This window comes from Saccostrea echinata, unplaced genomic scaffold (genome assembly GCF_033153115.1).
Source record: "Saccostrea echinata isolate AGI-Se365-2 ecotype Australia unplaced genomic scaffold, CSIRO_AGI_Sech_v1 ptg000056l, whole genome shotgun sequence".
In the NCBI taxonomy this organism is placed as follows: Eukaryota; Metazoa; Mollusca; class Bivalvia; order Ostreida; family Ostreidae; genus Saccostrea; species Saccostrea echinata.
The window spans coordinates 18,368,061-18,382,871 of record NW_026889805.1 but is presented as its reverse complement, the minus strand read 5'-3'; the positions used below and the strand labels follow the sequence as shown (position 1 = coordinate 18,382,871).

General features: G+C 33.8%; 1 protein-coding gene across 1 annotated transcript in view; it reads right to left on the bottom strand.

Moving 5' to 3' along the window:
* Window positions 1-14,811, bottom strand: part of LOC133173674 (SID1 transmembrane family member 1-like) — a 64,714-nt gene that overhangs the window by 37,874 nt on the left and 12,029 nt on the right. Inside the window, exons 6-13 of the mRNA XM_061308664.1 lie at window positions 13,849-13,932; window positions 13,491-13,638; window positions 12,936-13,029; window positions 12,710-12,762; window positions 12,415-12,489; window positions 6,522-6,703; window positions 3,195-3,268; window positions 2,985-3,051 (exon numbers count right to left, since the gene is read on the bottom strand). Coding sequence (XP_061164648.1) covers window positions 2,985-3,051; window positions 3,195-3,268; window positions 6,522-6,703; window positions 12,415-12,489; window positions 12,710-12,762; window positions 12,936-13,029; window positions 13,491-13,638; window positions 13,849-13,932 — 777 coding nt within the window. The remainder of the gene's footprint in view (window positions 1-2,984; window positions 3,052-3,194; window positions 3,269-6,521; window positions 6,704-12,414; window positions 12,490-12,709; window positions 12,763-12,935; window positions 13,030-13,490; window positions 13,639-13,848; window positions 13,933-14,811) is intronic.

The window sequence follows — 14,811 nt, the reverse complement described above, 5'->3', positions numbered from 1 at the left end:
AGCATCTATGGGTGAAGGGGAGTAAAAATTATGAAATTCATGGCCCCTGCCCCCCTGGGGCCTGAGGGGTGGGGCTAAAAGCATCAAAATTAATGCAATCATTAAAAAATCTTCTTCTTTACTCCTGGACATCAAGCAGTCAAACTGCTGGCATGATTGTAATAAGCATTGAGCCCTCTACCAAAATTGTGAAATTCATGGCCCCAGAGTCAGGGGTTCTGGCACTATGGTGGGGCTCTAATGTTTATATAGTGAAAATGCATTAATTCTTTAAAAATCTTCTCCTCTGCTCCTGGGTATTTAGCCAATGAACTAAGTACATAGTTATGATGAGGAAGAATGCCTCTTCCAAAATTGTGAATTTCATGGCCCCTGGGTCAGGGGTTCTGGTGTTAGGACGGGGCTCTAATGATTAAATAGTGAAAATACATTAATTCTTTGAAAATCTTCTTCTCTGCTCCTGGGTATTATTTAATCAAACTAAGTGCATGGTTATGATAAGCAATGATGCCTCTTCCAAAATTATGAAATTCATGGCCCCTGGGTCAGGGGTTCTGGTGTTAGGGCAGGGCTCTATTGATTATATAGTGAAAATGCATGAATTCTTTGAAAATCTTCTCCTCTGCTCCTGGGTATTATTTAAACAAACTAAGTGCATGGTTATGATAAGTAATGATGCCTCTTCCAAAATTATGAAATTCATGGCTCCTGGGTCAGGGCTTCTGGTGTAGGGGGGTGGGTGGGTGGGTATTGATTATATAGTGAAAATACATTTAATTCTTTGAAAATCTTCTTCTCTACTCCTGGGTATTATTGAAACAAACTGAATACATAGTTATGATAAGCAAGGGTGACTCTACCAAAATTGTGAAATTCATGGCCCCAGGGTCAGGGGTTCTGGTGTTAGGGTGGGGCTCTATTGATTATATAGTGAAAATGCATTAATTCCTTGAAAATCTTCTCTTTTGCTCCTGGGTAATATATAAACTAACTAAGTATATAGTTATGATGAGCAAGAGTGTCTCCTCCAAAATTGTGAATTTCATGGCCCCTGGCTCAGGGGTTCTGGTATTAGGGTGGGGCTCTTTAATTATGTAGTGAAAATGCATTTATTCTGTTAAATAATTCTGTCTAAACCTTAACGTTGAGCAGATAATAAAGTGCATAGTGCTTCTTACAAAATTTTTAAAACTTTGTGGTCCCAAGGTGAAGGGCTTTTGTGTTAATTCTTTGAAAATCTTCAACTAAGTGCAGAGTTATGATGATGAGGGTACCTCTTCCAAATTTGTGAAATTCATGACCCTGGGTCATGGGTTTTGGTGTTAGGGTAGGGCTGTGTTGAATCTGTAGTCATGGTACATGTAGTGAAAATGCATTATTTCTTTGAAAATTTTCTCTGCTCCTTGTCATATCAAAGGCAAACAAAGTAAAAGTTTTAATAAAAGGATATTTTTACCAGATTTTTAAACATCTGGACCATTTGGTCAAGTGTTCTGGTCCTGGCCAGGGCTCTATTAATTTGTATTCTCTTGAGAGAAGTTATTCCCCTTTGCAATTCACTTTTGATAGTTAATCACTGCAAATAATGTATTTGAAAAGTTAATAGAATAAGAGAATTGTGCAAGAAATTTTATAGTATAATACAAAAACTACTTTCATAACTTTAATGATCAGAAAGATTTGTAAATAATAGAATAATAAAACTGAGACAAAAATAACTTATTAAAATGTTCTTCAAAGACCAAGAGAGGCCAATGTGAGAGATTACAAGTTGGGGTTAAAAATAGTACAGAATTACCAATAGTTTGTTAACAGTCTGGATGGTGATAGTGATAAATTGGGGACAGATTAGAATTTAATTTTAATAAGAGTTGTTACTAAATATTAGACTAATTAATTCATTGATGCTGATCATCCAATTTCTCTTACTTTTTGGCAACAAAGTTTCATCTACTAGTTTATTTTATATTCTATGGATCCTCTAAGTTGTTGTATTATACTCAGGTGACCGTTAAGGCCCTTGGGCCTCTTGTTGTTCCTCTTAACCCATAGATGCTATAAACAAAAACTGCTTGAAATTGGTTCCAGAGGAGAAGCTAAAATGTTTAAATGTAAATGCACAACTCACATGACAAAAACAGATAGCGATACATCACCTGAGTGACTGAAAAATGAAGGTCAGATCCAGCATCTGAATTAAGCCTGGTAGTGTGCATCCCTAAATGCATCATCCATGCAAGTTTGGTCAACAGACTTTTAAAAATTTATCGATATTTGCAATATAAACAGAACAGCACTAGACAGATTAAATTATAATATTTATTGCTATAAAAACTTCTAAAGTATCTAAGAGAAATGATAAGCCTTAACTTTAAATAGGACAGTATTTATTTTCTGTAAAAAAAAAAAAATAAATAAAATAGAATAAAATAAAACAAAATTTACTGGAAAAAAGATCAGGTAGAGGCAATTTTGACAGATCAGTCAGAGTATATCAAACAAATCATTCTTTATTGTTGGCCTGGTCACTCACTTTCTTCAAAATATTGCATCCTGAGTTCATACAACTAAGTCTGAAGTTAAATTTGATAGTTGTAATCCATTAAAAAGGTAAATAAATATCATTTACTAAATCAAATATTAAGGTTAGTGCAAACAGCGATAATTTAATCTAATGCCTATTAACTTTTTCAAATAACAAGGTAATATTTCAAATGGATCACTAATTATAAAGGAAAGTACATTTACCAACTTATAAACTTCTAAATTAAAGCTTAACATAAGAGTTAAGCATATACCAGTTAGATGAACATCATTGTCTAAATTTTGCTTCTCATTCTGCTCAAAATTTCACAACCAATATTTTTAACCTTTTAGCAATTAAAAAAAAATTGTTAAAGGCTTTTAAAAACCTGTAAGTTCAGTTGTGTTCTGTGCTTACTAAATGTAGTATGTGTTACAATATGTACCATTTCAATGCCTACCTTTTGGTAAGTGAATACTAACTGCAGTACAGGAAGTCCATAGAATATAGATATTGCAACCAAGTTTCTGACCAAATAGGAGGAAAAAATAAACATATTACTTCATCATGATAAAACAAAATTACTGCACAATACATTTAAATAGCTTGTACAATGTTGCATTTCTACAAAAAAAATATTTATATACTAGGACACCAAAAGCCTATTTACCTCCAATATATAGCATAATTTCTTGCTTGTTTTTTGTATTTCTTTCTTGACAAGTCGCAAACAAATAACTCAGTCTGAAAAAGAAGAACAAAGTGCAGCTGTACTTGGGTAACTCAAACAATGATTATAACAATACATGTAAGTTAATCTGAAGGGAAAGTTATTTAGGGTGTTATCACAAATGATTTGTAACGTCACAAATGACCTCCAAAATTATATTACTACATGGAACAGAAAACAATTAGCAATGTAATTTAAATAGTTTCTATTGTTAATTGGAACTTCAAATTTAAAAAGCTTTTGTTTGAAGAAATTAGTCATTTATTGTGAAAGAGGCACCGCTTTATCTCCTCAAAGTAATGCTCAGTCTAGGCTTGAAGGAAAATCAATGACATTTCAATGTCATAATACACACAAAGATATAGTGTAGATCAAACTCAAAAAACTGACTTTCTTATTTCCTATCTGATACAGTATACACATTGGAAAACTATTCATTACAGCATGGCTGGTATACCGCGAAAAAACATGTCCAGATCAATGTCTGTAGGAAATGTTAATTTTTCCACCGAGGCTGGAAGGAATAAACAATTTGTTCCAAAGAAGGGCATGACTTTTAGAAAAGGAAAAGAAATAGGAAAATCTAATACTGGAGGAGTTGAAAATCTAGTGAGACAAATCTATCAACTTGTAGCTGGACAGGAGACTTCTCAATTAACACCAATATCTTGTGCTAAAGAAACTATTCTGACTTTACAAGAAGCCATTGGAGAAATGAAGAAAATAGCTACAGACAATGGAGAAACCGCTTCATTTTGTAAGTTAGTTGCTGATGTCCTAAAAGAGCACACTCACCTTAGAAGTCAACTGGAGGCAAAAGAAGCAGATTATAGCACAATGAAAGAATTCTATAGCCAAAATTTAAAAGATGCCAAAAATGAAGTACAAATTAAAATCCTTGACTTGGAATCAGAAAAGCAAGAGAATGACAAACTGAAAAGACGAAGTGAAAACCTTCAACAAAAAGTTACAGATTATGAAAGCAGAATACACAAATGTCAGCAAGATTTAAGACTGCTTGAGGAAGAGAAACAAGAATTGAGTGATGAAAAATTTGGACTACAGAAAAAGATGAAGAAGCTAGATGAGATTAATTCAGATCAAAAGAATGAAATAGCCACACTTGAAGCTGAAATCCAAAAATTAAGGGAAAGATTCAATGAAAATACAAGCCAGACTAGAAAACAGGACAGGTTAAAGACAACTAATACATATCAAGAGGAATGGGTACAACACTGGGTCATGTCCCATCCTCCTGAAGATTCTGGTCATCACAACATGGATATAGAGAGTAACAAACCAAGGTCAGCTGCCACTGAAAGAGCACTCACTTCTCTCTCACGTTCAGCATCCGAGTATTCACACAGACCCATAAGCAGTCAAAGTCTGGGGTTTAGTTGTGCCAATAGTAGGACCTCTACAATCAAACATTCACTGAGACCTGTTAGTTGTGAGAGTTCCAAATTCAGTTGTGCTAATAGTTCTGCCTCCACAGTTAAAAATACAGAGAGACCCATGAGTACTGCAGGAACAGATATCAGTTGTGCAAACAGTGGAACTTCGACATTTACTGATTTTAAAAAATCATTTTAAAAAAATAGAAAGTAAAATCTGTGGCAATCTGTGCTTATCTTTGCAGACAGATTGCTAACTAGAGTTGTCTTAATGGGTGAAATACTACCTTGGGGCACAATAAAAGCCATCATCTTTGTTTTGGATATCCTCTGAGATGAGGCAGAGAGTGATCTAAATATTGAGCTTAATCTAAGGTCTACAGGCATTACAGAGAGAAAAAAATAGTAATTCCAGTATACCCCAATTTCTTTTCTGAAAGGCAAGGGTAATATTTGTGAGCGGGTTTAAAATTTGAGCAAGATGCATACACAAGGTCACATGACTCAACTGATTATGTCATAACATTTGTATATTTGTCTAGATGGATTCAAAACTTTATTTAAACAATAGCACTGCCAAGTAAAGCAACCCTTGTGACAGCAAATATTTTCAGAATATGAGATATGCGGTGATTACTGCCAAATGAGACAAAACTCTTCTGTCTGTAATTAAAAAAAAAAATTTAAAAATATGAAATTGTTGAAAATTTTAGATAGTCTTGATAATGACTAGTCAATGATGCTTTAATATAAATGTCACTTTTGCCTTCAAGATGTATACTGGCACATCAAATTTTGAGTTTTAATGACCCGGCCAGACATGTTATGTAAAATGATATCAGATTATTCTGAATACTCAAGCTCACTAACTCTTGACACTTTCACTTTCAAAATTACCAATTAATGCCTCAAATTTTATAAAAGTATTTTAACATACATTTATGTTAATTTGGCAACAGGAATGCAGAAATTTAGTACACATTTCACCTCAACAATAATGCACATACACAAGAAAGCAATACTAATAAAATTGTTCCTTCCTTACTCTGTATTCTTACTGGTAATTTGCACATAAAATTTGAGTTGAAATTCCACAATATCAGAGAAATACTTCACTAATAACCTTTACAAAATAAACAGGGTTTGGCCTATTACAATGCAAAAGAATTTATGCGAAGTTTGCTGATCCCAGATACTTGTTCTAGGGTTTTCTTTTATCTTGCCAATAGGGTTGTACATGGACACACCAACACACACACAATGAACTACAATTTTACTTTGAGTTGTATAAATAAGGAGGAGAGACCTCAGCCGTAAATGATTTTTTTCTTGTATATCAATGAAATCTTGTTTTTTGCCAAAAGCAATATGAAAATGGATTTCCACAAAAATTAATGAATCAGAGTATGCAAGAAATGAAACTTTACTGTAGCCCCAACCTGCCCTAAAAGCCATTCCTGAACTTTGAATCTACATGGCATTGGAGTGAATAAATATCAATTTCTCTCAATTTTGAAATTTCAGGGATCTAACATGTCAAATATCTTCTTGTAAAAAAAATTGCACAGGAACTGGCTAATTTAAAGAGTTATTGACGAGATACATGTGGAATACTGAACTTTCAGTTTCAAATTTTCTACATGGCAGGCAAGTTACCGGGGTACATGTCCATTCATTAGAGGGTCAAAAGCTTAAAATTACCACAAGTTTATGAATTTTCTTTTAATGAAAGCTGAAAACACATCAAGACATTAGCTAATGTATATACATGTAAATATCAATCCCCCCCTACCGTGGGATTAAGGATATTTATCATTTACTTACTTTTCTATTAACTTACAGAGTAAAGAAAACAAGCATCAAAATTACTCACTTTTGTTCTGAATACATCTTTTTCTGAGTCAGCGTCTTTGAGAAAATCAATGTCGTCTGAATCAAGAGAACTGATGGACATATTGTCTGATGCATTTGTACTATTCCTGGTGGTCGAAAGGGCTGATGATGTAGCAGTTTTGATTGTGGTGCTCAGCAAGTCATTGTGTTCATCATCAGCATCTACAATGTAGTTTAGATGTTCATCCATTTTACTATATTTACATGCACAATAAAAATTTTATTTATTTTTTATGCCCTGCCATGAATATGGCATATAGTGTTTGTCATGTCTGTTTTTCATCCTTCAGTCCTTAGTCTATCCATCTGTCACACTTTGCATTTAGCTCAGTTTCTAAGAAACTGTTCAAGATATGTTACCAAAATTCATACAATGATACATATTGGTGAGAGCTATTCAGTTGTGGCATAATTTTCTGACCTTGACCTTGTTTTCCCTATTTTGTATTTAGCTCACTTTCAAAGAAGCTATTCAAGATATTTTTATACAAACACATACTTGGATATGTGTTGGTGAGAACTTTAAATTGTGTGACCATGTCATTATTTTTTGACCTTGACCTTCCCTGTGACCTTACCTTACTTACCTAGTTGGTGTTAAGCTAAATTTCAAAGCAATTATTAAGGACATTTTTACAAAATCTCTTACACTGACACCTATTAGTCCTTGACCTCACTATTTCCTATTGTGTGTTAAGCTCAGTTTTAAAGCAATTCTTGGAGATATTTTATCAAAACTCTTTACACTGATACATATTAGTAGGAGCTATTCAAGTGTCTCCTAATTTTTTCATCTTAACCTTCCTTATGACCTTGACCCCACTTTACCTTTTTAGCTCACCTGAGCTGAAGGCTCAAGTAAGCTTTTCTGATCACATTTTGTCTGTCGTCTGTCTGTCCGTCCATCTAGCTGTCTGTCTGTAAACTTTTCACATTTTCGACTTCTTCTCAAGAACCACTGGGCCAAATTCAACCAAACTTGCCACAAAGTATCCTTGGTTGAAGGGGATTCAAATTTGTTCAAATGAAGGGCCACACCCTCTTTCAAGGGGAGATAATTAGGAATTAGTGAAAAAATAATGGCATCGTTTAAAAATCTTCTTCTCAAGAATCACTGGGCCAGGAAAGATAAAACTTAAGTGGAGACATCCTTAGGTAGTGTAGATTCAAGTTTGTTCAAATCATGACCCCCAGGGGTAGGGTGGGGCCACAATGGGGGATCAAAGTTTTACATAGAAATATATAGGAAAATATCTTTAAAAATCTTCTTCTTAAGAACAGGAAAGCCATGATTGGTCATATTTATATGGAAGCATCCTCAGGTAGTGTAGATTCAAGTTTGTTCAAGTCATGACCCCCAGGGATAGGATGGGGCCACAATGGAGGATCAAAGTTTTTCATAAGAGTATATAGAAAAAACTTTAAAAATCTTCTTCTTAAGATCAGCAAAGCCATGATTGGTCATATTTATATTGAAGCATCCTTAGAAGTGTAGTGTAGATTCAAGTTTGTTCAAATCATGACCCCCGGAGGTAGAGTGAGGCCACAATGGGTGATCAAAGTTTACAGAGGAATATATAGGAAAGAAATTTTTTTCTCAAGGACAGAAAAAGCCATGATTAGCAAAATTGATATGGAGGCATCCTTGGGTAGTGTAGAATGAAATTTGTTCAAATGAGGGCCCCCTGGGGTAGGGTGGGGCCACAATGGGGGATCAAATTTTTACAAATGAATATATGGGGAAAAATCTGCTCAAGAACAGCAAAGCCATTTGTTATATTCATATGAAAGCATCATCAGGTAGTTAAAAATTCAACCCCCCCCCCCCCCCCCCCCCCCGGTAAACTTTTCAATACTGAACTGATTTTTGCTTTTTTTTCCCTAGCCAATGTGCTCAGGTGAGCAATGTGGCCCATGGGCCTCTTGTTTTAGCATTTATGTTTCAAAGTAACTGTTCCTGGTGTTTCTTCAAACTTCATGGATACAAACTGTAAAGAACTATTCAATTGTGTCAAAATTTTCTGACCTTGACCTTCCATATGGCCTTCACTATTGATTGTTTTCATTTAACACATTGAAGAAAAAACTGTTCAATACGTTTTCATCAAACCTCATACACACAATACAATTGGTGAAAAATTTTCAACTGTGTCTTAATTTTCTGACCTTGGGGTCTTTTCTATGACCTCAACCTCTTTTTAAAGATATTTTATTAAAACTGTATGCTAAGTTACATATTGGCCTTTCCAATAACCTTGAGTCCACTGTTCATTCGTTTTGAAATTACCTAGTTCTGTATATGATACAAATTATAAAAATTATTCCTACTTTCTTTATTTATATTTATACCTTATCATTTCCTATTTTCATCATATTTTAGTACTATCTCTGACTAAAGAAGGAAGGTACATTTCTTTTCATTTTGCAGTTCAAATGTACCTTGGATGGAGTATTCATGTCCTGTGAAAAAAATTCCAGTTTTTTTAAGCAATGATTTAAGCTTAATCTTCTCATGAATTACAGACAATGATAAGATATAAAATTTAAATTGTTGATACCAAGTTTTTACCAAAAAGAACTTCTCAAAAATAAATATGCATTGTTGTATTACAGTATACTAATAATATGTGTTTCTTACTTGAAGTTACTGCAGAAATTAGAATTATCTGTCAAATAACTAATACAGTAAAACATCTTTATAGCAAGTGCTATGATAACTAGGATGAATAAATTTAGATTTGTTATAAACATAATTTGTTACATCAGATAAGTTCATAATACATTTTAACAAGAGGCCCAAGGGCCTTGATTCGCTCTTCTGATAAACTGTACAACATGTCACTTCTATTTGAAGCCTCTAAGCATCCTGTATATTTAGATAAAGCCTTGAAATTCCAAAGGTAGGTCATCATGACCTACATTTTAGATGAAACACTCTGAGAACCCAAGATTATTCTAAGCCAATTAGTACCTAAGAGTAGGTCATGGAGACCTACTTATCACTTGTCATTCTCTGAGGACCCAAGATGCATCAACTAAGTTTGATGATTCTAGGCCAATTAATACCTAAAATATTTTTAAAATTATAACCATAAAATTTCAAAAGTAGGTCAAAGTGACCTACTTTTCAGATGACATACTTTGAGGACCCAAGATGCATCAACTGACAAAGTTTGATGATTCTAAGCCAATAATTACCTGATATATTTAAATAAACCCATAAAATTTCAAAAAAGGTCACAGTGACCTCCTTTTCAGTTGACTAACTCTGTGGCCCCAAGATGCTACAACTGACAAAGTTTGGTGATTCTAAGCCAATTAATACCTAAAACTATTTAAAAAAAACAATAAAATTTCAAAAGTAGGTCACAGAGATCTACATTTCAGTCAACCTACTATGAGGACCCAAGATGCATCAACTGACAAACTTTGATGATTCTAAGCTAATTAGTACCTGAAAAATATTTCATTATAGCCATATAAATTGAAAAGTATGTCACAGTGACCTACTTTTCAGTTGTTGTACTCTGAGGACCCAAGATGCATCAACTGACAAAGTTTGATGATTCTAAGTCAATTAGTACCTGAAATATTTAATTAAAGCCATAAATTTTTAAAAGTAGGTCATGGTGACCTACATCTCAGTCGACCTACTCTGAAGACCCAAGATACATCAACTTACAAAGTTTGGTGATTCTAAGCCAATTAGTACCTGAAATATTTAATTATAGTCATTAAATTAAAATTGAAAAGTAGGTCACGGTGACCTCCTTTTCAGTCGACCTACTCTGAGGACCCAAGATACATCAACTGACAGATTTTGATGATTCTAAGCCAAATAGTACCTGAAAGTAATAAATACAGCTATAAAATTTCAAAAGTAGGTCAAGGTGAGCTACTTTTCAGTTGTTGTACTCCAAGGACCCAAGATGCATCAACTGACAAAGTTTGATGATTCTAAGTCAAAAAGTACCTGAAACATTTAATTAAAGCCATAAATTTTCAAAAGTAGGTCACCGTGACCTACTTTTGAGTCGACTTACTCTGAGGACCCAAGATGCATCAACTGACAAAGTTTGATGATTCTAAGCCAATTAGTACCTGAAATATTTAATTATAGTCATTAAATTAAAATTGAAAAGTAGGTCACGGTGACCTCCTTTTCAGTCGACCTACTCTGAGGACCCAAGATACATCAACTGACAGATTTTGATGATTCTAAGCCAAATAGTACCTGAAAGTAATAAATACAGCTATAAAATTTCAAAAGTAGGTCAAGGTGAGCTACTTTTCAGTTGTTGTACTCCAAGGACCCAAGATGCATCAACTGACAAAGTTTGATGATTCTAAGTCAAAAAGTACCTGAAACATTTAATTAAAGCCATAAATTTTCAAAAGTAGGTCACCGTGACCTACTTTTGAGTCGACTTACTCTGAGGACCCAAGATGCATCAACTGACAAAGTTTGATGATTCTAAGCCAATTAGTACCCAAAATATTTAATTATAGTCATATAAATTGAAAAGTGGGACACTGTGACCTACTTTTCAGTCGACCTACTCAGAGGACCAAAGATACATCAACTGACAAATTTTGATGATTCTAAGCCAAATAGTACCCTAAATATTTAAATATAGCCATAAAATTCCAAATTAGATCACGATGACCTACTTTTCAATGGACGTTTTTTTGAACACCCAAGATGCATCAACTTACAAAGTTTTATGATCATAGGCCTTAAAATGTCCAAATTATGCCTCTAAAACGCTTTGAAATCGAATGCCTGCAAAATTCAAAAAGTAGGTCACTGTGACCTACTTTTTAATAAATATGTTTTATGGCCCCAAGATGCATCATCTTACAAGATTTAAGGATTCTAAACCTCTCAGTATTTGAATTAATGACCTTAATTGTTTTGAAAAAGATTTGCCATAAAATTCAAAAAGTAGGTCAAGGTGACCTACATTCTAGTTGATGTACTCAGAGGACACAAGATACATCAACTGACAAAGTTTGATGATCATAGGCCTTAAATTATTCAAAATATGCCTCTATATCATTTTGAAAAAGAATGGCCGCAAAATTTAAAAAGTAGGTCACTGTGACCTACTTTTTAGTCAACATGATATGAGGTCCTTAGATGCATCAACTGACAAGATTTGATGATCCTAGTCCTTAAAGTAAGCAAAATATCAACATTTTAATAAAATGTAATTTTTGGTCAACTTTGAAGTGACCTTGAGACCACGCCCTTTGCCCCAGGTAGATTCCCTGTGAATTTTAATCTACAACATATCCTCATCCTTTTGTGTAAGTTTGGTGATAATCTGCCCAGTGGTTCTTGAAAAGAAGATTTTTTAGCAACCAGTACTTTTGGTTTTATATACCTAATTATCTCCCCTTGTTTAAGGATCACAACCCTAGTTTTAGTACAAACGAGAGCCCTTGGGTCAAGGATATCCTGTGACAAATTTGACAATAATTGGCCAAGGGGTTCTTGAGTTATGGCCCATATTCTAAAAGTGCGCACACCGCACAAATGGCCATAGCATTAGCTCTTTGAGCCTTTGGCTCAGAAGAGCTAAAAATACAAGGGGATGAAACTCACTTTGCTGTAAGCCTGATTTTATCATAATCAAGTTTCTGTAACGGTACTTTACTTTAATGTTCAAAGAACATGTCAGATGCACTTTGTTGTACATACAATACGATGTGATATCATTTTGAAAAAAACAAAGTGTGACTTCTCTCTGACAAAAGGCTGGACAAGCAAAGGACTGGTAATGCACAAATACTGTTATTTCAATTTTTTATGAAAAAAAAGAGAAATCTTTGATAAATAACACACACTGTTGTATTACAGTATACTACACCTTGGTTATGAATGGACCCATATGTTGAAGCACCAGTCCTTGTATTTAGAGGTCTAGCTGGATTGTCCATACTCTCTGTAAAATCATAAAAGAATATACATCTGTACATATAATTACAATGACTCTTCTTGCAACTCATAAATTTCTTAATCCAATTTTAAATCCACTCTTTATTCTTTCTCACTAAAAGTGCATATATATGACTCTCTAGAGAACATTTTGTATTCAATATTTATTATAGACCTGTTTTTAGCCAAACATCAATTCCATTAAAGAAATGTTTTCATATTCTGACCTGAATTTTGGTCTTGAGATTCAGGAATCATCCATATACCTCTGTGTTTTGAACTAAAGAAAAACAAAAAAAAATTGTATAAAGGATTACATCAATTAAGATTCTCGAGTCAAGTTTATGAAGCATTCTGAGAATTGATAATCATGCATATTTAAATCAAAATATAATGCAGAGATGCATGTACTCATAAATTTGTTCATACAGATAATGCAAAAGATCTATGTACCATCCATGATAAAAACATCCGATACAGAAAGCTATCAAGTAAAAGGATCCAAAAAGAGCTATAGCAAACAACATTCCCCAGTAGTATTTGTCACCTGAAAAAAAAATCACAACAATCCATTAGTGCGGTGAAATCATCACATTTCTTTAGGAGTTAATTTTTGTGGCTTTTGTGGGTGCCTTACAAATTTACAACAGTTTATCTCAACATATATTGGTATACAAGTACATGTCAGTTTGTCCACAAAAATTATACAAGCCCACAAACTTGAACATCTTTTGCTATCTGAAACCCAACACAAATTAAAATGATTTAAGGTATACTAAAATCTGTGAATAAAGAGAATTTTTAGCCATTAATAACTTAATCACTTTAATATCTTAATTGAAAAGACCTTCAGATAAAAAATAAAATGAATTCATCTTTATGGTGGTATATATAAGACAAATTCATAAAATAAAGTAATAATGAACATGATGAATGAAAGTTGGTTTAATGTTTTACTGTATGATTAAAGATTTAAGGAAGATTTAAGATCTCAGCTGATGATCATACCACTTATAGTTGTCTTGATTTCCAGAGTTATATTCTTCTCTCGTTTGAATCCCGCTGGTAAAATTGTTTCTAGTTCAGAGGAACAGACTTTGTCCAATGGTTTCAGAACAAAAATTACATAGAAAGAATCTCCAGGATAATCGCCTCTCTGCAATTTATAAATATTCTTACATGAGTACCTCTAGCACTAGTCAAAAAATCTAAATTTTTCTCTTTGTAAATTTGATAGAAAAGTTTCTTTTACTTAAAAGCTCTTTAACATTCTATAGAAAATCAATACCTAATTTAATATAGGATACTAAATATGAACTAATTATTAATACAATCTACAAATTTTTTCCAATAAAAGAAAATGTACCTCTATCTGAATAGCAGCCTGTTTGGTCATAGTTTGGTACTTTCCTTCAAATTCCACATTAACATTGAGATCATAAACAGGACACTGAAATGCAAGTGGATTTTTCATAAGTTTGGGTGAAAATACTGCACATAGTTCTCAAACAATCTTCTGTTGAAAAATATTCATGGAGACAGACAATGGACACCATAACCCCAATAAAACTTCTTATTTGCCCCTGGCAGGACTTTCACCTGCAAGTCCAGGGGTGGTCAACAACACCAAATCTGTAACAGGAAAGGAGAAAATGTATGGCTGGACCAAGAATCGAACCTGAGACCCCTGCATCAATAGTCAGGTGCTCTACCGACTGAGCTACCCACAGCCCAAACCATTACATGACTTTACTATTTCTATGTTCTTCACTCTGTGTAATCGGACAACCTGTCTATTCCAACACAAAATTTGTGTTCCAGTGCATGTTGGATTAGGCAGGTTTCACTTTATCAGGATAATAGGCTCTTAGATATGAACAATCAAACCTTCATATAGGTATTATATAGATATTCAAGGGACTAATCCTTGTTTAGTAAAATCTTTTTGTTTCCAGGCAGGACAGTTAGATCTGCCTATAGCTCATGTGAAACCTGTTCAAAACTGTCATGGAATCACATTCCACACTTCAAGGAAGACACAACAACTGATCCAGTGTCGAAACTGTTCATAACAAAATGCAAAAAAAAAATCAGCATTTGGTCAAGACAAACCCTTGCCCACAAAACATAGACAGTCTTGAGTAATATTCTCCATGCTACTATAGTAACAAGCTAGCAAATTAAACAAGAAGTCTGTGAGCCAATGCTCACTAGTAACACCCCCGCTTTGATGTGAATATACATGTACACTCTGATGTGAATGTACACAAGTTCAATTATGGACAGACACAAGGATGAACAAAAAGTTGACATCAGATTCGTACAAAAA